The 24,832-nt window shown below is 48.3% G+C and overlaps 1 protein-coding gene across 2 annotated transcripts in view; it reads left to right on the top strand.

The window, feature by feature from the left end:
• Nucleotides 1-19,748, top strand: part of LOC139060878 (calcium-activated chloride channel regulator 1-like) — a 28,190-nt gene extending 8,442 nt beyond the window's left edge. For both annotated transcript variants that reach the window (XM_070540144.1, XM_070540143.1), the window contains 10 exons: nt 732-905; nt 1,147-1,268; nt 2,243-2,357; nt 4,462-4,689; nt 6,301-6,600; nt 8,491-8,712; nt 10,401-10,677; nt 11,442-11,603; nt 13,513-13,821; nt 17,964-19,748. In XM_070540144.1, coding sequence (XP_070396245.1) covers nt 732-905; nt 1,147-1,268; nt 2,243-2,357; nt 4,462-4,689; nt 6,301-6,600; nt 8,491-8,712; nt 10,401-10,677; nt 11,442-11,603; nt 13,513-13,821; nt 17,964-18,388 — 2,334 coding nt within the window. In that variant the 3' untranslated portion in view covers nt 18,389-19,748. The remainder of the gene's footprint in view (nt 1-731; nt 906-1,146; nt 1,269-2,242; nt 2,358-4,461; nt 4,690-6,300; nt 6,601-8,490; nt 8,713-10,400; nt 10,678-11,441; nt 11,604-13,512; nt 13,822-17,963) is intronic.
• The last annotated feature ends 5,084 nt before the right edge of the window (nt 19,749-24,832 follow it).

Below are 24,832 nucleotides of genomic sequence, written 5' to 3'. Positions count from 1 at the left end.
CGCATTGCAATTTACCTCAGTGAACGAACTGAAACCGCGCTCTGCTTCTAAGTTCTGACTGCGTCTCATTTTTTTCGTTGCCTCGTTCTTGTGCACAGCAAGCCAATCTCAGGGATATCAGCGCTTTAGGTTACGTGAACTCCTTCATATTTGCATCCTTTCTTAGTTTGATGCTAACGCGGTCGAAATGTACGATGGGGAATTTCCTGACGTTCGCTTGTTTGTAAACCTTAATTGATAACACCGAGTCTGATGAAAGCACCAATGCCTATGCCGTCCGGGGTTTAGTCCCACCAGCCCTAGCGTTGCCTCCACGTAACGAAGCCGTACGGCCCGTTCTGTCGTACCACCTATTCGTAGATATTTTGGACGCGTATAACTGACGTCACGTAAGAAATTTCTCTCGCGTCACCAGTAAACGCTGTCGCACTGCCCAGCGTCCGGTCGTCACAAGAAAGTGACGTCGCAACAGAGCGCCGATAATTTCTGTGGTATGCGCGACGTCTTACTGTTACCCCAAAAATAATTCTGTTGTGACCAAACAATCACTTTTCTTTCTCTTCGCCATCGTGAAAGCTCAGGCTTTTGACAGACATTTGTTTTTGTATTTGGGAATCATACTTTGATTTGTCTTCGAAGCCCTGCACCAACTTGCCTGGCTGAGCGCGACGTTGCCTCGAATGGGGCAGAGTGACCCACGCTAATTGTGCTTTCGATGCTGCCATCGCTAGGTTCGTGCGAGTGCATGCTCCGAGCACCACAAGTTCTCGGTGTACACCGACTCGGGACAACCGTGCCGCATCTACAAGGGCTGCCGCGTGTCCTCCAAGTGCAAGACGCGCTTCGAGCAGCACAGCCAGAATCCAGTGACGTCGTCCATCATGTTCATGCCGTACGTCAAAGGCGTAAGTGCTCCGGTACCCGGACGGGCCAGATTCTCGCGCGACTAACCCTTGTGCATTATAAGACAACATTGCCTTCAGTCCATTTGAAATGAATCCCCCCCTTCATTAACATTGAAATGTAATCGATTCATCATCTCGGCCCTAATTCCGTGATGCGCTTTGGTTTATCACCCAGATATAGGTTGTGTTTGCCAGTCATGTTATCTGGATGACTGACCGTTTCACACCGCTGATGCCGCAGGTGACGGACTTCTGCGACAGCGCCAACAACACTCACAATGGGTTCGCGCCCACCAAGCACAACCACCTGTGCGACCGCAAATCCACCTGGGAAGTGATAAGTGCCAACGAAGACTTCAAAGAGTAAGTGGGACGCCTTCCATTCTGCTTGCTCGAAGCAGGATTTTTTTTGTACTCTCCGCGTCAGCTGTGAGTAAAGAAGGAAGTCCTCATTGCTCGTAGCTTATATGACAGTTGCAGCGGTAAATCACGTAGATGTGACATCAGATGCATGGCGATTTAAACTAGCTGGCGAGAGGCATAAGTTTTACGAAGCACAACTACGCATACGGAAGGGTTAGATCATCACGTTACGTTTTGCTTTCGTGTTCCAGTCCCTCTGTCTGCGTAACCGCGCCTTCAGAAAACTGCGACATCAAAATTACGCCCTCGCTCTTGAGGAAAATACGCGTATGCATTCTTCATTCCGTTGTTCAATTTTGCTGCCAAAAGGCGTGGCGTTCTGCTCAGCTGCAAGTAGCTCGTGCTCTGAATGAAGTAGCAGCTGTTATATGAGAGTTAGTAGGGTTATTGCGCGCCTATCCGGAGAAGACGCATATTGAGCAATGATAGCTAAGCGCCAACGGCCAAGGCCGATGCCGCCATTTTTCAGCCACGATAGTGTGGAGAACCTTTCACCTTTTCTTGCTGAAACGCGCAAGAAACAATTTTTTTTTGCGGCGCATTTTTTTAGCGTCTGTAGTGCTAAATTAATATAGCATTACAGGGGGACTTATTCCACTCTGGAGGTATGTAATAGAACATTTGAGCAGTGTGTTGAGCTTACATGAGTGCGTCACCAGAATGCAAGAAATCGCGAGTTCGTAAGAGATGGTATGTATGGAGGAGTCACTTTGATGAACGGTAATTGTGCAAGGTCGTCGGTGACTCACCCACGCGCAGCTACCGATATGTCACAATCATCACCTCCTTTAGAATTAGCGGTGCTACGTTCTGGCCTAGCTTTTCTTTGGAGTGGGAGGGTAGAGATGTGTTTTTTTTCTTTTTTGTCTGCTTCTTGCCTTCGTGCAATTCTCAGCGCGGCCTTCTTTGCGCAGCTTGACCCCTGGTGACCTCGAAGAAGTCGCGGAAGTGAAGTTCACGGAAGTGCAGAAACGGGAGGGCACGTTGGGCAGGGTCATTTTTGCGTTGGACATCTCGGGCAGCATGGCTGTAAGTGCGGTGAAGGTTTATGTCCTTCTCTTCCCTTTTTCTTTCTGGCTATTTCTCTTTCCGAAGCGAGAGAGAGAGAGAGATAAACTTTATTCAGTTGATGGTTGAAGTTGATGAAGGCTCTCAGTGCAGGGCAGAATATACCCACGTGCAGACGGCACAGGGACAAGCCTGTCTCAATAAGCATTCAGCCGAGGGGTTAGAGGATTCAAGAGATAGGGACAACAAAGGATAGAATTAAGAGCATCGCTTTTTCAGTTAAACTCCAACCTCGGGAAGAAGTGGCTCTTGTGAGCGCTGCCCAAACTATCAACGCATCCTGCGGCACTGGCAGCCATAGGGTCTGCCTGCGAAGAAATTCGGGCCAAAATACGGTGCTAACCTGCTGGTCAAGAGCATATACCGTTGGGTAATGTGTGTTCCAGGAGTGTTCATGAAGCGTGCACGTGTGTGGCTGTGTGTGTGTGTGTGTGTGAGAGAGAGAGAGAGAGAGAGAGAGAGAAAGAGAGAGAGAGAGAGAGAGAGAGAGAGAGAGAGAGAGAGAGAGATGACATATCTCCTAATCTGGTCATAGAAGAAGAGGTTCATTGGGGACCGTCTCCGTCTCCGAGCCCGTGCGCCGATTCAGCGTCTGTGGATACGAGCAATTGTCTAGCGTACGCCGTAGGATTCGGCCAAGACTCAAAGGTCTCGTGGCTATTTTCCGAGGGGGACGCACCAGCGTTATTACTAACTTTAACTTATTTATTAAGTGGCAGTGTAAAAGTGTCAGGAGTTAATACTGGAGTTATCTGCAGAAGATTAGCTGTCTGGTAACTGACCATTTGAGACATGCATTCTGATATGCTGACTATTAATCACTCGATTGCGTTTGCGATTGAGTTTTCAACTGCAGCCTCAATTGCCTGCGAAATAGTCGCGTCCGTGGGAGAAGGCTGACGTGCTGTTACGCCAGCATACCCGTGAGCACCATTCTTAATAGTGGCAATAGCTTCTCTCCTAGAACACCTGCTATTGTTAACTACTTTTAACACGTGCATTTCTTGCACTCTAGCTTGGCAGTTTGAATAGTCAGCAAGGTGTGGTCCACAACAGAGGCAACACTTCTCATCTTGGGGCACGCGGTCACCCTCACAGTGAGACTCACCACATGTGCATAATCGCAAAGCAGATTTACAGCCGCCAGCACTACGGCCATATCGCCAGCGATACCGGCAATGTAGGGGACGTGACGCCAGCGGATCCACTCTGAACACAGAAGGCCACGCTTTAATTTCCGGTGGACAAGCAGTTCCGGCAAAAGTCGCAATCGCTGACTCACTGGGGACTCTTTCATCGCCCACAACGCGATTGCAGCGGTAAACAGCTACCATAGAAAGCTTCTCTGATGTCTCAGATGAACTTAGTTCCAGGTCGACGCCACGCACAATGCGCTTGTGCACGCGAGGTTTGGTGGAACAGGTGGAATCGCCGGGATGGATGCAAATGAGGAGCAAATCAGCAGGTCCGCTACACATGCCCGGTTTGATGACCTGCACACTATGCCACCTCGACCAAACTGCTGGACATCAGTGATGCTCTGGTAGTTAGGCGCCACCGCATGTAGTTGTTCTTGGATAGCTTTAGGGTTGTTTATTCTGATGGAGTCCCCACCCAAGGGCACATGCGCGACGGGAATACTGCTTAGTCCGCTGCGGAGAAAGAGGTCAAGAGGCAGCTCATCATTTTGAAGATCGGCTGTCCATGGGGAACACCCCAGTCGAGGAGAACTCCTGGACATCGGTGTGGTATCAAATGTACCGAAAGAAAGAAAACAGGCTGCTTCAACCTAAAATAAAACAAGAACTGAACACAGTTATCAACAAACTATCGAAAAACATCCCGATACTTAACCAGCCCGGCCCAGAATGCAAGCCAAGAGGAGCTAGATCCGACACGTTAGCATCCGCCACAGCACCCTTGCTTGCTTCGCCCATGTTCTTGTTCTTGTTCCCTAGTGAAATGGCGCTGCCCACTCTGGGGAATCGGCTAATGAATCGCCCATGTACATATTCACAGCACGACCTAACTTTGTGCTCTTCTCCTTTCTTTATCTTCTTCTCAGATGCACAACCGCATTGAGAACCTCAACGCAGCAATGAGCCGATTCGCCGAGTCAGTTATACCGGACGGGCTGGAAGTCGGAGTAGTTCTCTTCGACACTCTAGCCTCCACAAAGTTTCCGCTGACCTTCGTGGAAGAGTCTACACGGAGAAATCTCGTTAAAAGTGTGAAGGAGCTCGTAATTGGCGCCTCCACGTGCATCGGGTGCGCATTGCGCTTGGCGCTCCAGGTGAGTGTGAAACGTTTTAACGCGACAGCGTTAAGGAGCTAGTGTCGCAGAAAAGCCGGTGTATTCGGCGTCGTCGGCGTTGGCCGTGAGCGATAAATCCCAGCAGGGACTTCATGAATAAAAAACAACTTGCAAGATGGGCTGGGTGGGAATCGAACCAGGGTCTCCGGAGTGTGAGACGGAGGCGCTACCACTCAGCCACGAGCTCCATGCTTCAAAGCGGTACAAAATCGTCTCTAGTGAATGCGGTGTTGCCTTAGAAACGAGCTGTTTCTAAGACTCAGGCGTCCGTCGCTTGCTCAGGCGCACATTTCATTGCCGCGCCGAACGCGGCGCTGCTCGACGCTCACCGCGTCCGATGCGGGGCGCGTAGTCGCTGCGCCGTGGCCCACTGTCTTACACCCCTTGGCGGGTCGACGGGAACGCTGTCGCGTTCCACTCTTGAAGGCGAAGCTTAAGCGTCCTCCAATTTTTGCTCAAATGGTCTCTGCGTAGATACGCCGCACCTCTGCCTATCGCACCTCTGCTTGAGAACTAGAACAGTCGCCGTAACGAGACGTAATTTGTTTTAGGCAAGAGAGAGGCTGTGGCCCGGGAGCAGAGATCCCAAATGCGTTCGTCTACGGAACTTACGTACGCTGTCCCGCTTCATATATCGCTCCTCCTTTCACACGCGTGATAAAGTCACGTGATTACCTGCCACATTAAGCGCGAAACACACGTCGTCATCATCATCATCATCATCATCAGCCTGGTTACGCCCACTGCAGGGCAAAGGCCTCTCCCATATTTCTCCAACAACCCCGGTCATGTACTAATTGTGGCCATGCCGTCCCTGCAAACTTCTTAATCTCATCCGCCCACCTAACTTTCTGCCGTCCCCTGCTACGCTTCCTTTCCCTTGGAATCCAGTCCGTAACCCTTAATGACCATCGGTTAACTTCCCTCCTCATTACATGTCCTGCCCATGCCCATTTCTTTTCTTTGCCCTTTCTTTTTACTTACACACCTGCGTAAGTATAATCCAATTTGTCCGGAGATTACCAGTAACAGCAACGCTTCCAACAAAATCATTCATATTGTTCATCATAACAATGATCATGTCAGCACATGTTATCGCTAACAACTCGAGGAAAATAACGAGTCTAGCAATTGTCTCCCCGAGAAATTGGTTCTAGAGTGCCCAATTTTTGCCACTGGCTGCTCTGTTCTGTTGAGCAAATCACAACAGTTTGACCGTTCTCTAACCTGTTCCCAGTGATTTGTCGATCAGTGCTCGTTATCCCTCTTCTCAATAGAAATTTTCTCAACAGCTTTCCAACAAAATTTCAACATGTTACTTCCACTAGGTCGTGACAGGTTCCACCAGTTTCGATCCGTCAGAATATCCTGCTCTTTGACACGTCGTCGGTCGGATCTGGTGGTTCTGGCGGACATGTGTTCCTGACTTGAAATTAGCACTTGCCCTGCACTCACCCGTTTTACCGCCAGCTTGTTAACGCATGCCGACCGTATGGCAGTGAACCGCACGTATAGCGACGGTAGCGACATCCTTCCACGATGTTCCCGACCAGTATCTGTCAACGTTGTCCTGTCGCACAACTGTTCCAGATGTTCGAGGAAAACGGGCAGCGCGTCGAGGGCTCCGTCATCGTTCTCATGACCGACGGCGAAGAGTCCGAGGAGCCCAAGATCGCTGACGTCATGGACGAACTGATCGACGCTCAGGTGGTGGTCAACACCATCGCCTTCGGCACGCTGGCTGAGGAGAAGCTGGAGGAACTGGCCCTGCGCACTGGAGGCAAGCCGTTCGCGCTCCGTGAAGGCCAGTCCAACGTGCCGGCCGCCATAGAGTCAGCTTTCCTCGACTCGGCGTTTGCCTTGCTGGACGAGTCCAAGAGGCCCGTTGTGGTGAGCATATCGCGCTGTTTTTAGAAGGAATCCTTAGCTGTTGACCGTATATCTGTTCAAAATAAGCGTGAAACGAAGTAGGGGCATCCTTAGACAAACGATGAACCGATTCCGTTGCTGTTTCAAACCAAATGAAGGTCTTTCTTTTTTGTCTCGTTTGATGCAGTAAGTGTGGTACAGGCGTTGAAATTTAATCTACTTCTATGATTAGTTTGACGAGGCAGTTGTACCTTTATCGCCAACAGTTGATGAAACTGCAGAAAGTAATTTATACGTACCCTATAGAGATAAACTTTAGAGAGCCCGGCCGGCATTAGCAAAAATAAACTACTTCCAGCACAGCCACCCGATGTGGAATGGTGACATTGCATTGTACTGGTCCAAATTGCGCACGTGGGATGGATTTCAATGCGCCCCCAGTACACCGATACGTTACGAATAAAATTAGGGCAGAAACTCCACACTGGGGAACTGTGCTATAGTGCGTAGCATTCTTTGCAATTATTACTTGTAAAGCCTATAATGCACCCTTGAAACCACAAGACTGCCATATTTTAAGAACTAAGCAACTACAAAGAATACCGTGCACACTATGACAATCTCCCCAGTAAACTCGTTTTTGCTACCAATCTTGTGTTTGGTAAATGAAAGAAATGTTGCTGTAATGCTTAATTTCTTTTCTCGCGTAAATTGGCCGCGAAAACACTCGCCTTCTTTCCAAAGCGTCCTCCTCAGAAGCTTCTCCCTGCTGTTGCAGATGCAATTCTATGGCACGAAAAGCGATTCGTGCTCTAGTATACACTACTTGAAGTGCACCGGCTTAAGAGACCGTTTATACACTCTTAGGCAAAGTTACACCCTTTGGCTTGCCCCTTCTGCCACACAACAAGAATCGTCATCTGCCTTGATGCGTTTCCTTTCTGTAACGCTGCGAGCCCGGAACTTTCCAGTAACGAACGGCACGCACGTTATCAGAAGGGGCACTCCAAAGGGTGTAAACTGTTGTATGCTGGTAACGCGCGTGCCGTTCGTTACTGGAAAGTACCGGGCTCGCAGCCTTAAAGAAAGGAAACACATCAAGGCAGATACCGATTATTGTTGTGTGGCAGAAGGGGCAAGCCAAAGGGTGTAACTTTCCCTAAGAGTGTAGTGTCCCTGTGCATCCTCCCACACACACTCAGTGCTTACTCTCTCTCTTTTCCCCTCTTTCTATTCCCCTTTCTCCCACCCGCAATGTAGGGTAGCAAAGCGGGGTACGTGGGCGTTTTTTCCTTCATTAAGTGCACACCGGAATGCGTCCACCACAGAAGGGAGTCGAACCCGTAAGCTCGTCGCTCTGAGCCTGCAGCAACACGCCCCTGCCAGTGAGCCAACGCTGCAAGTCTTCATAAGGGGCTTGTAAGTTTGATTCAGACACTGACAATGGCTTAGCAAGGTATAAGATCGGGCTAGTGGCTAGGGGCTATGCTAACATTCTGCTGATTAGCACGAAGCCCTGGGTTCGATTGCCGGCCACTGTATCCGCATCCTCATGGAGGTCTGAATACAAGGACGCTCCCTTATCGAGCTTTCTGCGCCCGTTGAAGAAACACGAGGTGGGTAAGTTGTTAGCATTGTGGTGCTTCTAACGTTAAGCCACCTGTATCACTTCCTGTGCTGCCCTGCATGTAATATTCCAGGGAACCTTGGTATCCTATAATAGGGCACCGGAATCCGCGTTCAACGTAGTTCTCCCAACAATTCTCTGATTGAAATGTTGGTTCGACGCTCTTCACAAGTTCCTGCGCTGCTTGTGCGGTTCTTTTCAACGAGTTTCAGCGCCACGTGTAATTTGGTATTGTCGAGACTGAACTGTACTTCTCGCTTGCGGTGCTTTTTTTTTTCATCTAGATCTTCGACCAACAAGCTGAAGTGGCTGAAGAGCGGAAGTTCTCCATCCTCGTGGATGCAGACTTGGGCAACGAGACCACTGTAGTACTGCAGTCCAAAGAGGCATCCAACCTCAAAGCAGTTCTGCTCTACCCGGATGGCAAGACGTGCGAGGATTGCCTGGTGTCCGGACCCGCAGTATCTGGGAATTACGTAAACTTCAGGATCCCCGACATTGCCACGGTAGGGTAGCGTTCTGAGCAGTGTTGCCAACTATCAAAGCGAAGTTTTTCTTTGCCTATTTTTCAACGGTTCTGCCGGGGCGGTCGGTCGGTCGGTCAAGCCGCTTCGAAACGTACGGCTTCTGGAGTTGATTTGTCCCATTATACACCTGTTGCGGTCTAAGCCTTAACATAAAATTTATTGCAAATAGGTGTTAGTAATTTCTATTAGTGCTACGCTTGCGAAAAGCCCCCAAATCAAACATATTAAGGGAAACAACGGCTCTCACAGCGCTAAGAGACTCATTTTTATTAGGTTTTATGAAGAAAAGAAAACGTGCACTTTGTGAGCACAACGTGCGAAGCCTCTGTTTGCCTCGCCCCAATTAGGCGCAATCCATACGGCATCAGTGCCCATCTTTGCTTCCTCCTTACCACGGAGCCCACTAACCATACATCCAGTTTCGGCCGTGCTCTTGTAGCTTTAGCATAACAAAGAGCGTTTTATAAAGTAGTTTTCTAAACAACTTCCTCAATTTCGAAGTCGATAAACTGTCGCCAGTTCCATTGTTACTGTGTTATGTACGGTACACACTAACGGGGACAAGATGAACACCGATTGTGAACGAAGAAGCAAACTGACACGAAGTAGTGCTAGTTGTTCTGTCGCTAAAAAACGTCGCCGGTCGCTAAATAGAAAACAAAATTGTCGCTAAACATAACAAAAGTTCCCTAATTCTAGTGACAAGATCGCCAAAATGGCAACATTTGTTCTGAGCGTCGCAGCAGACTCGATACATAGGGACAAGTAGGCCAGACAATCATGCTTGCATAGGAGGAGTAAATGCAGGAAGGACGGGGTCCCATGCTTTAAGCCCGTGTTAAGGTACCCCGGCTGGACGAAACTAATCCGTGAAGATTCGCCAGCCCTGGATTGCTTTGCGACAATAAATTTCACAGGTACAGTCGAATCCATGCTGCTTTTCACACGGTTGATTTGGTTAACAAGTCTTCCATCGCCTCGGGCAATCAAAGCGCACCTGCAGCTCCATTCATTATTCACGTGGTTTGCAAAGCTGGTAGAGACGCAGCCCGTGGAAGTTGGTGGTGCCAGGCACGATTTCCGACTTCGTACTTTGACCTTTCAACTTTTTTTTTCGCATCAAGTAGTAGAGTACATGCCTAGTATTATAACTGCAATAAGTGCAGCTGGACACGGAAGGAGTAAAAAAGAAGGGGAACGCCACACGATGCTATCAACAGAAGTTTATTCCAAGAAAACAACTAATATATGAAGTGTAACAACCGCATACAAGGTGCGAATCCTTAGCATAAAAGTTGTGCTTTGGATAGCTTTCGTTGAAAATGCCGAGGGGCTGGGTGAAAAATCATGGGATTGTTATGCTTTATATATTAGACGTTTTCATGGAATAAACTCAATTGACAGTCGGCACCGTCTGGTGTCCCCCTCCCTTAATTTAGTCCGTGTCCGGCCCCCCTGTTGCAACCATAAATCTTTGCCAAATCGTACCGTTTTTCCATCATGCCTAGTATTAATTTTGTTTCGAGCCCTAACTTCCAACTCCAAGTTTGAAGTTATGGTTCGAAGCATCCCTGCCTCTCGTTCACTTGTTAACCACCTTTGCTTTATGTACACGCTTGTATCATAATAAATTCTGTGTGTGGGGTGTTTCTTTCTTTCTTCGACAGCCCGGAACCTGGACGCTGGTCGTCTCCCAGGACCTCGGCAGCGACGAAGTCGCCGTCCACGTCCGTGCCACGTCCCTGGCGAGGGACCCCGACGAGAAGCCCGTGACGGTGCATGCTTTCCTCAAGCGAACGGAAGTGGACAGCGCGGCCCAGGCCGCCGTCTACGCCGAGGTCACCAAGGGCGAGCACGTTGTCCTTCACGCCAAGGTCACGGCCACCGTCGTTCGACCGCAGGGTCACGGGACTGTGGAAATGGAGCTCTTCGACGACGGTCTCGGTACGTCAAGCTCCCTGGCACTGTCCTGGATCGTTGGCAGTACATCGGCTGTATAGATGGTGCGTCTCGAGCCGCGTGCATCCACGTCACCGCTGCGTTGTCATCACTATAGGCACTCGCACTGCAATCGAGTGACGCGCCTTAGTGAAGGTCTTATGTTTGCTATTTACGCTTTTGTGAGGGGCCCCACAAGCTCTCCAGGGGCACTCGGCAGGGATGTTCGGTGGTGCGAAATAGTAAGCAAGGCTGCACAGCGACAAAGTCTAATCTACTATAACTTATTCGTATATAAGAATGATCCAATTTCATTTCCGCGCACGGATTTTAAGAGAGAGAGAGAAGGGAAGACGGAAAGGCCGGGAGGTTAACCAGACTGAGTCCGGTTTGCTACCCTACACGTGGGGAGGGGAATGGGGAGTGAAAGAGGGAGAGAGAGAACTTAGGTGTAGGATGTCTATAGTCGGGCACTCAAGTCTGTTGCCCTCAGGTAGCGAAAAAGCGCTCGAACTGCTTTCTAGGCCAATGAACTGTGAGGCCAGGCTCCCAAGATCTTCGCTTCCGTAAATGGCCTGTCATCCAGTCTATTTAAGGCACACTGGAGAGTCTCACGTTGATTATCGAAGCGAGAACAGTGGCACAGAAGGTGACTGATGGGTACATTAACACAGCTAGAAGCTAGGTGTGCAGAAGCCGTCACGATTCACATGCGGGCCGTTGCGAACGGAAGGGTGTGTCATGTGCGTGGTCGTTTCCTTCCTGTATAGGCGCCGACGTGACGGTCGACGATGGCATCTACAGCGGCTACTTCACGCAGTTCGACGGGGTTGGCCGCTACTCGGTGTCAGCTCGCGTCGTGAGCGGCGACGATTCTGTTATTGTCCAGGGACGCCAGGCTTCGGGAGGACTGCCCGCTCCGCAGGTGTCAGGTACAAGTATACGGGCCTGTATTTGGACGAGGGGAATGCATGTTTTTGTTCTCACGTCACGTGACATGCCGCTAGTCGCGTTATCTGTCGCGCGACTGGTGAGGTCTCAAACTTGAACGTATGGTTACAGCGCAAAAAGAAAAAAAAAAGAGAATAACCAGTAAAGCAATGAAGGGGGCTAGTTGGTGAACGTTCATGGTTATATTGCGCTCAGTTTTACACAGACGATATTAAGGAAGGACAGGACGTGGACGGACGTAGCGTGACGACGTGGACGGACGTAGCGCGATCCGTCACGCTACGTCCGTCCACGCCCTGTCCTTCCCTAATATTGTCTGTCTAAAACTGAGCACAATATAACCATGGAGAATAACCAGGTCAGCACAATACAGATTGGGAACATGTCCCGTGGCATGTCACGTGATCTACTGATGAGAAAACCTGACCATGAAGTTGTAGCACGGAAAACTGCGAGGATATTAGAAAACCGACTGTGTGCACATGTTACTATTGTGTTATCTACTGTCCTCTCGCTTTTTTTTTACGCTCTGACTCAGTTCTGACAAAATGAACCAACTTTGGCCATATCGCAACCATCGGTGACCATGAAACTTGGAGAGTAACCTCTGTAAATGAGATTGCGTCATGCTTGTCATGATGGTTCTACTCGGCTTCTTGAACAGTAGATGGCGTTAAGAAGCTTTCTACTCACTTATCTATAGCTCCAGGTGCCATATTGCATTTAGAAGGGCCTTTATAAGAGGTATTTGCATATTCTGGCTCTGGGCTCTGCTGGCGCCACTTGTGGGCGTTTAATGTTATGATTGCACGATATGAAAAAAAAATGAACTTGTGCTGGCGTCACTGGGGCTCGAACCTCTTAAACTGTGCGTGCCACATGGATGTTACGTCACAAGGGGTATCCTCAAGCTTCATTGCTTTGGTCCCCTGCTTTCGGAGTGGCGTTTCCTGTGCCATTTCTCAAATGTATTGGAGACCCACATCTTTATTAAGGTTTGTCCAAATTCAATTCCACACAGACTATGGCGTTAATAGCACCAACAGTTGTCCGTCTCGGCGTCTAAGTCACAGTACAGCCGGGTGCATCAGGAAGGTGTGGTGTCATAGTAGCTGACCCTGTGCTGTCAGTTTTTTGCACGGCAAAAGGTGGCGGTTTCGTTCGCAACTCTAAAAAGACGGACGCCATTTCTGTTGTATCCTGGAATTCGGAAGGTTCACACCACAGATATGCGGGAACTCTTTGAACCCATAGCCTATGACAAGTTTGGGCTTCGACACAAACGTACGGTCGAAGCTGGGACACGTTCAGTCAATATCGAGAAACGAATCAGAAGGATACAATTAAAGAAACATCACCTATTCAGTGGATGTAGTAGGAAGATATGCACATTACAGGCATGTAAATGAAACGCGTGGAGGGCAATACATGATGCAATAATTCGATAAAAGGTTGACCCAGAACCGATAAAGGTAATCCAGGAACACACTGTGTGTGGAACCTTGCGGTAACACGATTTCAGTAAATAAAACTTATTTTTCTTTAACTTCGCTTCTTGTTCTTCGTGAGCCAGTTAGCGACAGGTGTAGACTGTTTAAAATTTTAACTATATGAATTGTATAAACGTTTCTTATTACATTCATACGTTATACGTAACGTATGAACGTAATAACGTAACGTAAAGTTATTACGTTATACGTTCATTATTAGAACGGTGCTAGCTCAAAGTGTGATCCGCGTAACTGTTATTGTAAGACGTTGTCTTCCGCGGTGTTCTCTGTCAATTCATGTCTCAGTTCAGACACGACAAGACGTTACGAAGCTGTGGCGCCATCGACAAACTTGTGAGGTTCTAATCGCGACCTCGTTTCACGAAATTTCCCTGCACAGCTCTCGCTAGTGGTGGAGCGATAGAATCAACCGACGAGGTCGACGGTATTCCTCTCGAGCGATTTGTCTACGTGGACCAAGACATCGAGGAGGCCGAGCCGAGGGTCTTGCGCAGTGAAAAGGCACCCGAGTTTGAGCGCTACGCCGAAGGCGGCTCGTTCCGTCTGACCAACGAGCTTGACGACTCAAAGATCCCACCAAACTCCATCCAGGATTTAAAGGTCGAGGACGCCTTCATGGATGAGAATGGAACGCACGTCGTCATCCTGACCTGGACCTGCCCGGGAGCTCATATGAACTCTGGCAACGGTGAGAAGGCGATAATATATTCCTCATACAACTGCGATTGTGTGAAGAACTCAATCGATTAATCGATGATTGATTAATGGATCGGGTGATATATTTGCAGAATTTTACCTCTTGACGCGAAATTTGACTTACGAGAGATGTCGTAGGGGGAAGCGGGTATGGTTCCGCACTTGTATTGAACAATGCGGCTCCGGTGGTTGTAGTCGTGTGTGGGCAAAGTGCGCATGTTTGAAAAATATTTTCTCTTTATTTACGATTTTTAAAGCTATGTTTAGGAGCGCCTTTGTCACTTTCGAACACATTGTGGTACTTTTACATTGCGCCCCAGCAACGCTCTCAACTGAGGGTGGTAGTATTAGAAATGATATAAAATAAATATTGGAACACCGAATGGGGCGAGACATTCATTTGTGCTCCTCTTTCGAGAAACGGCAAGTATCACACAATATAAACGCGCCAGAGGAGCAAGGCTACAAACTGCACATAGCGCTCAGATTTTTTAGTTGCAGACGACACGCACCCGTATAGAGGGGGCGCTGGATATGGCAAGCGGATGTGACGTCAGTCACAGTTTCGAACTTGGAATGGAAGCAGCTGTGCCAGAGGTATTTCTCTGTTTCTAAGATGTGTGGAGACGTCTTCGAAGAGTAGCTGCACTCAGCGTACACCGTGCATGTAAAGCAGACCAGTCATGCCAGTTCGGGCTGGGCCAATTCAGAGTTCTGCATGACTTCCGGCAATTTTTAATAGAGGAGTTGTCTTCCGGCTTCGGTATGAAAAGCATGTATTTTTGCGAGTTTTTTCTGATGCACCCGTCCGCCATTCGCGCATAAAATTTAGCACTGAGGCTTTTCTCTTATTTTTTCTACACGATGCAAAATTTTGGCTTAGTTGGCCTTTAAAACTGGATATTCTGGTGGGGGTGCTTTCTCAGTGAGCCTGCGCGAATGTCTTCGGGGAACTGCAGCCGCAATTTTCACAGAGACACTAGATCCTGCGCGAAAAATGAAAATCGTACGTGGACTTCACAGAAACGGAATTCGTAGCTGTATAATTCATACTACGATTTGTAAAAAAGAAGCAACAACTTAGTGAGCTGCTCTACAAAGCACAGCTTAGCCGTTAGTGTAAGTGGCAGTAGTTCTGACGTAATTTGTGTGCTGTTCCTGATTCGCAGTGCTGACATTGGGGCTCGTTACGAAGTAGAAAGAAGATTTGCAGCTATGATATGTTATGTGCATAAACGTGGTTTAGGAGTTTGTCGATAAGGTTTAGGAGTAGGTCACTAAGCGGTTCAGAGCTTGTATAATGGGCCAGGAAGTGAGTGCGGTATCTGCATGAAAGCAAAATGCGGGTCACTCCTCATGGAAGAGTGCGAGTTGATATCAACACTGCGATTGTCCCGAGATACTTAGGATCTCCAGGAATCGCAGTGAGTTTGTTGGTGCAACCATTACTTTTGTGAAGAATGTTTATTATTCTTTTTTTCCCTTTCGTGGTACTTTCTAGACAAGTTGTTGTACCGCAGGCATATTAACTTCGAAAAAGATTAAGGCGTTTATTTTATAAAATACTGCTGAAACAGCGAAATCGAGAAGCCGCTAACATGTGGTATCACGACGCCGGGAAAGCTCGTGGTTGCGGCGCTGTGTGACAGTGACGCAGCGTTTTGTATAGGTCGCCATTGGCAGCGTAGCGACAGTTTGAAAAGTAGCGGTGTGGACGTCGAGACCATACAGATAGTGAAGTCAATGAATATACAGGGAAATTAGCTGCTTCTTTTATCAAATTCAAAAAGTTTCGATAAGTGTCATATTCTTAGCGAAGCAAAAGGAAACGAAAGAGAAAGGAACGGCAACTTGACACTGGCGGCAGCCGAACCCACAACCTCCGCATTACGCGTGCAGCCGTATTTTATTTATTGTGAATATGAAGCGGACCGAAAATTTCGCTTTCATTTAGAATACTGGAACTTTTTCTTTCCGCGAAAAGGAAAAAAAATACTTAATTCTTTTAGGCGATTCTTGGTTGGCCTGTCTATCGGCTACGTGCTGTTAATGATCGAGCCCCTCGATTCTTTTAGCGTAGGCGTAGAATGAGTTATCTCCATTAAGAAAGTGAATGGCTGTTCGGTCCAACAAGGGGTCAGGGTTCAGGGAAGCTATTCACGTGCGAAGACAGGCTCCCCGCCTCAAGTGCAAACTCACCGTGTGTGCGAAGCAATGTGTCTCGCGCGTGATGGTCGTTGATCGAGGTGACCCCGGTATTTAAGCGAGGTGATATGTGGTCGCCGGTGTTTGTGCCGGAGGTCTCGGTATTCGGTAAGGTCTCAGAGCATGTCGCCGCTGGTAGGAACGGTTCCCCCTTATGCGTGTGCAAAGTGCCACCGATTCAGGATGCTGATTATGTTTCTTAGGTTAATAGAAAACAATATGCAGATTAAGGTAAGAGAGCGCAAGTTCGCAATACGACATCTTGTCAAAGATTTGATAGTAATTGCTACAACAGCAATAAACGGTTCCAAACTTACTTATGTTACAAGGGAATCAACGCACCAATTGACAAAGAATGAAGGGACAATAAATGACTAACGATAGTCTAAGAATACACATCCGGCGGCTTCTGCCCCTACAAAATAAAAAAGAAGTACAGCGACAAAAGGACGACAGAAAATTCTGAAACGCTGGTCTTCAACTGTACTAACTTAAAAAAAAAATATGACAGCAAGTCACTTGGCTACATATAGGTGCGCGCCAAAATGTAGCCACGTGATGTAGCCACCTTTTCGTAGCCATGTGACTTGCTGTCCTGCTTCTCAGAGGTATTACAGTTTAAAACCAGCGTTCAACGGGGGTTTTCTATCGTCCTGTTCTCTATGCAATTTTTTCTCCTTTTCTTAAGTGCTGGAACATGTGTTTGCCTAAATTCCAACTAGCCAAACTGTCTAGCCTATATTCCGCTTCTATTTCCCTTTCATTCTCCCGGAGTGCTGGTAGTAAGGTGTCTCCCCGTTTAACGAGGACGTCTTCTCTAAGAGCGGCTCCGTTTCGGTCCTTGCGACTTAGAACATAGGCAATTATGTAATATATAAATCTCTCAGTGTCCTCGCTACAATTTACAGAGACGATTGCTCGCAATCGCGATAGCGCGCTTTGACCAATGACCTCTAACACAGTAACTTAATTAAGAATGCCGGCATCACAAGCCATCGCAGCGGAGGGCGCCGAGGGCACTGTTGCAGTTTTTAAGGGCAACAGAATTGGCTGTAGCCTGAACAGATGTTCAGGCTACAGATGTTCAGGAACAGATGTTCAGGCGCTGCAAGTGCTACTGTGCTGCGCGGTAACGGTATGCGGTGGCAGCGACCGACTGTGATTGCACGTCTACACTCCTTTCTTTCTTTACCTCTACTTAGCTATCACTTTACCTCCCCCTCCTTTCTCTCTCCAGCGTAGGGTAGCAAACCGCATCTTCCCATCTGGTTAACCTCCCTGCCTTTCCCTTACTTCTCTCTCTCTCTCTCTCTCAGATTGCCTTTCTTTTTTATGCGAAGCATATTACGAGGGCTCAACCCAGCTCCTCAGGCGCGGCGGTGACCATGAAATCACGTGACACCGTGACGTCACGACAGAGGAGAAGTGGCTTTGGCTCAACTCTTGCAAGACGGGCTGGGTGGGAATCGAACCAGGGTCTCCGGAGTGTGGGACGGAGACGCTACCACTGAGCCACGAGTACAACGCTTCAAAGCGGTACAAAAGCGCCTCTAGTGAATGCGGTGTTGCCTTAGAAACGCGCTGTTTCTAAAGCGTGCGTCTCTTGCTCAGGCGCACATTTCGTTGCCGCGCCGAACGCTGCTTTGCTCGACGCTCACCGCGTCCAATGCGGGGCGCGTAGTCGCTGCCCTGTAGCCCATTGTCTTACACCCCTTGGCGGGTCGACGGGAACGCTGTCGCGTTCCACTCTTGAAGGCGAAGAAGTAATGCATGAGTTGTTTCTTCGTCTAGCCGAACCAAATATAGCCAAGCAACAGCAGTTCACCAGGCTAAACAGTGGTTCAACAACTAAAATAAAGGCTAGTATGCTTCGCATCCTGGGCTTAACCTTACCTAAGCCACAGCCATTTTTTTTTCTTGTGCTCGCAGCATCCCAAGTCGAGCTGAGAGGAAGCACGCGCATCGTGGACCTCATCAATCACTTCGACTCGGCCTTCGCGGTCTCCGAAGACTACGCGGCGGACGGCAAGGTACCGGCCGGGGCCGTCGGCTCCAGGCAGCGACTGCGGTTCCACCTCGCGGACGCACTGCTCGCCGCCGCGAAGAACGACTCGCGCCGGGACTTCTACTTCGCGGCCCGGGTGTGGAACGACGACGGGCTCCACTCGCCGGTGTCGAACCTCGTGAGGGTCACCTTCACACGGCCGCAGCCGCACACGAAGGGGACCACCTGGTGGATCATATCCCTGGGCGTCCTGGCGGCAGTGTTTGTCGTCCTCGCGCTGGTTATCGTTGCGCGCAAGGTCGACAGGTGGCGCAGGACGAGCGGCTGCGTGACGTCGATTATGGCGTGAAACATAGTTCCAGCGCACCATTGAACAAGGACGAGGAGAGAAAGACAACACGAACGCCGGTTTACTAGAAAGTATATCGCTAAGTATGGACAGCTGGGCTAGTTGGTTATGATTATCATTGTGAAACATAGTTCCAGCGCACAATTGAACAAGGACGAGGAGAGAAAGACAACACGAACGCCGGTTTACTAGAAAGTATATCGCTAAGTATGGACAGCTGGACTAGTTGGTTATGATTAGCATTGTGAAACATAGTTCCAGCGCACAATTGAACAAGGACGAGGAGAGAAAGACAACACGAACGCCGAATGTTTCACAATGCTAATCATAACCAACTAGCCCAGCTGTCCATACTTAGCGATTATGGCGTAGGCGCCGCCCTGGTGCCGTGGCGAACATAGTTTAGGGTCTGCCGTCGCCTTCTGGAAGCGGGGCTTCTTGGCACAGCGTTTCGTCGAGATCGATGTCGCGGTGAAATTATACGGCGCAAACACTAGCGACGAAGAAGGCTTGACGTATGGACGCAAGCCTTGATCGCATCGTCATTATCGGCATCGTCTTCACGAACCTAATTAAGTGAAGTGCGGGCTAAAAGGGGCTCTCTCGGATATCGCCAATCACCGCTGTCCTCCATCAACCACTCTCGCCCTATGCTGCAAATCATAGGGTGTCGTCATGCTCTTCTTTCGACATTCCGTAATCGGGGTGCTGTAGTTTCTTTCTGATGATCGGGATAGCTGGCTCTTTGGGGAGCCTATTTTCCCAGGATCTAATTTAGTCAGTAACAACATGAACTTTAATAAAGAGCGCCGCGCCTTCTTATTGTACTGCCACCACGATCTTTACGAATCCTCAATGTGCGTGCGTTCTAACCATTCTGAGTACACATCGCATCTCCTGACTTCCCCATTGAGTGAGGTGCTTATGCTTCGGGTAATGAACCGCACTCCTTGTATTTAACAGTTCGGCCTCTTTCTTTATTTCTTTTGTTGCTGTCTTTCTTTCGGAATTCTTCTGGTCTGGAGATGGAACGAAAGCAGCACCGATACCCTCTTGACAACAATCATTGCAATTGATATACCTCAGGCTAGTCAACCGATCAGTTTGTCTTTCTTTTCTATTTATTCATTTGGGTTACCGTGCGGCATGGAGTGGAAATAAAATTATGTGCACTCCAGCTGTATGTTTTAAGGGACGTGACGTTAGGAACTGATCCACCAGGCGGCATTGAGCGATGGGTCCCCGGCAATGCATTTCCCAAGTCGCTGTTGCACTAACTGCCTGAAACGGGTCTCCACGCTTATGATTTCGCTTTCTGTGATCAATTTTGCCGTTATCCTAATTTAAGACAAATAAATCTTCTGTTTGTTTTTGTACAAAGGAACCGCATTCCGTTTCATTCTGCATGCTTCGTGAGAAAAGCACGTTGTCTGCAAGCTCGGTAGATATGTGTCACTACACTGCATTAATTATTCATCAGGGAGCATACATATCGTACAGACATCAGAAGGAGATAGAAATTGCAATTGTCTGCTGAAAGGGACGCCACTCCCGCCCCCTTGCAGTGGAGACTGCAACGTAGTTCTACATTAAGTATTCCGTTGACGTTTTCAAGAAAGCACTAGCTCAATATATTAGGCAGCAATTTCGCGGCGCAAATACTTGTTACCTTTGTTGTTACCTTGTTACCTTCCTTATTACCTTGTTACCTTTCTTATTACCTTCCTGTAACGTATACGTCGCCTACATGGTGGACGTTTTTCTGGCTTCTGCATGCCAGCGTACTTTGGAAAGCGAAGCTCTCATTACGGTATAGTCTCGTTTGTTAACTATGTAGCATCCTTTGAATTTTCTACGCTACACATCGATATAAACGGAGCTTCGATTGAAAAGGCAGTAGAAAGTAATTGTACGACTTTGTGTATCGTAGTTGCCGTACAAGCTGCTGTATTACTCAGTTAACCGGTTTAAGTGAGTGAAATAGTCGTATAAAGAAAATATAAATTATGGGGTTTTACATGCCAAAACCACTTTCTGATTGTGAGGCACGCCGTAGTGGAGTACTCCGGTAATTTTGACCCCCTGGGGTTCTTTAACGTGCACCTAAATCTAAATGCATGGGTGTATTCGCATTTCGCCTCCATCGAAATGCGGCCGCCGTGGTCGGGATTCCCTCCCGCGACCTCGTGCTCAGCAGCCCAACACTATAGCCAAAAGAGTAGTCGTGGTAACTGTGCTAACAGGATCCATTTATTATACGCTTACTCGCAGTCGTATAATAAACGCTGTAACGCGCTTTTGTCTTTTCAGCAATATATATACGAGAAGAAAGGGAAGTTAAACCGAGGGGCCTGATATTAGTCATATCATAAGGAGCCGACAAAGATACCAATGAAAACACAGGGAAGATTACTTGTACTTACTCAATGAAATAAATAAATTATAAATTAATGAGGTTGAACGTGGACGAAAAAAAATTGCCGCTGGTGGGGAACGATTGCACGTCCTCGCATTACGCGTGTGATTCCCTAGCAATTGAGCTAGCGCGGCGCCGTCTTCCCATCCACTTTCTGAGATATCTATGTGATACCACTAGAACTAACCATGGGAGTCTTAGCCAGCGCCTAGGCGACCACTACTGTAGCCTGTTTGGCACGCTTGTAACAAATGAAGAAATAAGGTTTTAACTTGGATCAGAAAAGCATAGAAGTCAGTCCGATGTGTATTCCTCTCCCCGGCGAAAAAGAAAAACCGTATTTCCCATATCCAATAACTCCCTACGAACATATGGAGATTCCATATTAAAAACCCGTGTGTTCCCGTATGCTATATGGGGCGAGCCCTATAATAGTTATGCAAACATAGTGTTTTTATATGGAAATCTGATACGTTGATCTATGAGAGAGACACAAGCTTTAATAATATGCTGAAGGTGCTAGCCTGGCTGTTCCCCTGACATGCTACATCAGGTTACTCTCATATGGGAACATTATATATCAGGCATATGGTTCTTTCTTCGATAGGGGTAGGCCGCTACTCAGCGCTTAGAGAAACAAGAAAACATGATGGGGTGACGACGAGGACAAAGAGATGTTAAGCACGTGACAGGAAAGTTTACTCAAAGAAATATGCAAACCAGTGCACTTTTATAACGTTCACGTGACACCTGGATGGCACCTAAACGACAGTCACATTTGCCGCCCAGGGGAAGTATTCTGCAGGAGTCCACCTAGTGGACTGTCCACTTCGGCCGCTGCTGATTGGCTGGGGCCGCTCGTCTCCCCCTCACTCGTACAGCTGCATCCAACCAGCAGCGGCGGAAATGGACAGTCCACTAGGTGGACTCTTGCAGAATTCTCTCCCCCCCCAGGGCTCTTCATGCGTTGCTCCGACAACAATTGGCTGCCGTGACGAACTTGAGCAGCAGCCAGCCTCTGTCGATCTCGCTCAGTTGCTGAGGGGTCCATTCACTTAGCGCAAGGTTTGTAGATTCTGGCACAAGGCGTGACTTGAAGTCTGGGAACCCAGCGCGCAGCATGAAGTGCGCATAGCTGTGTCACTTTCAGCCGAAACCTGAGGGGAAGACCGACACCGAACTTTCGATGAGAAACGACCAACTGGACCAGTCCCGTCACTGGTGTCACCGCGCATCTGCGGATCGGAAGTCAAGTCAAGTCAAGTCAGGTCAAGTCAAGTTTATTTACAACATGTACAGAGTACAGTGTTGAAGGCCACCCTGGCAAGAAAGCTGTGAACATACAGCTTGACGAGGCCAGGGGGCCACCACCAGGCAACATCGGCATCACACACATCCGCAGTACAAACAATAAGCTTTCGTAAGTAGCTTCATTAATACAACACGTGATATATATCCACTTCCCTGGGCGTGAATAGACCTTCATACATGCATAATCATTACGAGCGCATTGAAATTCGGGTGAATAACATTAGCGCCAGGGGAATATGTACTGTTACATTAAAAAAAAAAGTCGGAAAGGTCGGAAAATATTGTGCGGTACATTTCGTCGTTAGTAAGTTAGAAGTGGTCAAGACGGATCACGCGAAAAAAATATAATATAGAAGGCCGATTAGTCTTTATTTTTCTGAGCAAGCGAAGCCTTCACCCGAGGTGGACGGCGTCCTCACTCGAGGAGGCCATGAGCCCAGGCAGCCCTCCGAGGCCCTGTCCACACGCGTCAGCGAACTTGCCGCAATTTCCTTCTTTCCTTCCCTCCTCTCTCTCCCTGTGATCCTTGTTTTACCCTTTCCCATTCCCCCGGTGTAGGGTAGCCAACTGGGCGTTATTCTGGTTAACCTCCTCCCTGCCTTCTACTTTTCTCTTTCCTCCTCCTCCCGAGCCCTGTCCACCAGCGCTAGCTCAGGGTTCGAGCTGGAACAAGTGGGCCTCCCACTGCTCCTCAGTTGTTGTTTGTGTTGGTGGTGTTTGTGGTCGACGCCGCCGCATTATGTGGCGCAGGCTGTTGGGGACGTCTCAAAACTTTCAAGTGTATGGGTGCTGCGGGGGCATGATCCCGTGGAGTAACGTGCCGTGTATGTAGACTTTTATTTTATTTATTTATTTATTTCATACTGCAGACCTAAAACAGGTACAAGCAGGGTGGTTAAACACAACAATATTACAATGCATTATCCAATCAAGTAAGGTGGTAAGACACAACAGTAATACAATGAGTCAATCAATTGAAACAGGCAACAACGAGTTATTCCAGTCTGTTATAGTTCCGGGGGAAAAAAGAATACTTGAATACATCCGTCCGTGCAAAGTAAGGTGTTAGTGAATTCGGATGATGGTGTCGAGTAAGCCTAGACGTTGTACGTACTGAACAGATACGATGCAGGATTAATTGATAAGTCTCCATTAATAAGCATGGTAAACCTGCTGAAAGCTACTTCTCCTTCTCTGTTGAGCAAGGGCTGTGGCGTGGGGTGCGTGGACTCTTCTTTTTTAAGCCTGCAGTGCTGTAGAATATTGGCATGTTTCTCGGTAACGCCAGCCTTTCTTCGTGGTTCGTCCGGCGGGGTGGCCCGGCGAGTATGCATGTCGGGCCGTGGCCGCTGAAACTGCCTAGCTTGAAGACTGAAAGGACGGTGAAGATGATGACGGTGACAGTGACGGTAGCAAACACGGCTTGACGATAAAAAAAAACAGCAACAATGACAGCGATCAGGATGACAAAGACGATGACAGCATGACGCCAAAGATTGCCGTGACAATGGTGAGAGAACAATGGCGTCGTTAACACGGAATGACAACGACGTGGGCAATGAAGAAATATGACGGCGTACTGATGGGGATGACAGTAACGATGGCGAGGATGATGAAGGCGTCTCGACGAAGAGTGACATTGACGAGGATGACGTAGACAGCGTAACGACGCGGATGACAATGTCATGGCTGAGATGATGACGACGAACGTGACGATGAGAGGGATGAGCGCGGCGAAAATTAGGAAGGCACCACGATGGTGCTACACTTCGTACCAGCGTCCCTGCTCGTACTTCGTGGACCGATATTTCGATATTGGGTGGGGGCAAATTAGCTTTTGTTTTCTAGGAACTTTCTCGCTCCCACGTATAAACGGTTTTTATGGTAAGTATGACAACGACCTCCGCGACAAGTGAGTCTGAGTGAATCGACTAATGAGTGAGTTCGCCGACCTAAGCTTCGACTATCATATTCTCGATTCTAATAGTAACCAAATAACAAACTGTAGTAGACTGGCATTTGAAATTTCGAATCTTCGCACAGACCTTGAAACTTTAGCACACGAGTAGGTTTTCCACCTCACTTTAAAATTTGAGTCCGTCATTGAAGCTACCCTCGAAAATGTGGAAAGACACAGATGAAAGAGGCTGTTATACAGGCTATTTACACTGGAGCCAGAGCGCCAGGCCGACACTAGCTCGCGCCATGGGCACAGACCCACTTCGTCGTCGTTCTCGCGGCGGCTCGCCCCTTGAGCGTCGCTCGATGATATCGTAATAATATATTACACCGTTGGAGATTTATCCTCTGCTAGTTGCATCCACGTGAATAGTTGATTATTGTTATTGTTTATTATAATCACGTGGCTAGGATCTGTTCGTGGCCACCACCTCTCTTCGCCCTAACCGCAACCAATGATTTGTAACGCCCCAGAGAATCTGCTGCAAAGGAAAGCCGGCAGCACACATCCACGCAACTCAAACGAGTGCTTGACATCTTCTCCACCACGACAACCTCGGGTAAATGAGGGTTGTCTAATAACGGAAGCTGCCCTCTTTTATCCCATCCACACAATGTCACTGCAAACTCCAACGCAGCGATGCAAAACAGAACTTATCGTGTCGTCATCGCCTATGCATTGTCAATCCCTTGTTGGCATTCATTGTTATTTTTTTTATATACAGAGATCGCGAAGAAGGCAGGTATCTCAACCAGTT

The sequence above is a fragment of the Dermacentor albipictus genome, chromosome 6 (assembly GCF_038994185.2).
Source record: "Dermacentor albipictus isolate Rhodes 1998 colony chromosome 6, USDA_Dalb.pri_finalv2, whole genome shotgun sequence".
Classification (NCBI taxonomy): Eukaryota; Metazoa; Arthropoda; class Arachnida; order Ixodida; family Ixodidae; genus Dermacentor; species Dermacentor albipictus.
This window is presented reverse-complemented; position numbering and strand designations above follow the sequence as displayed.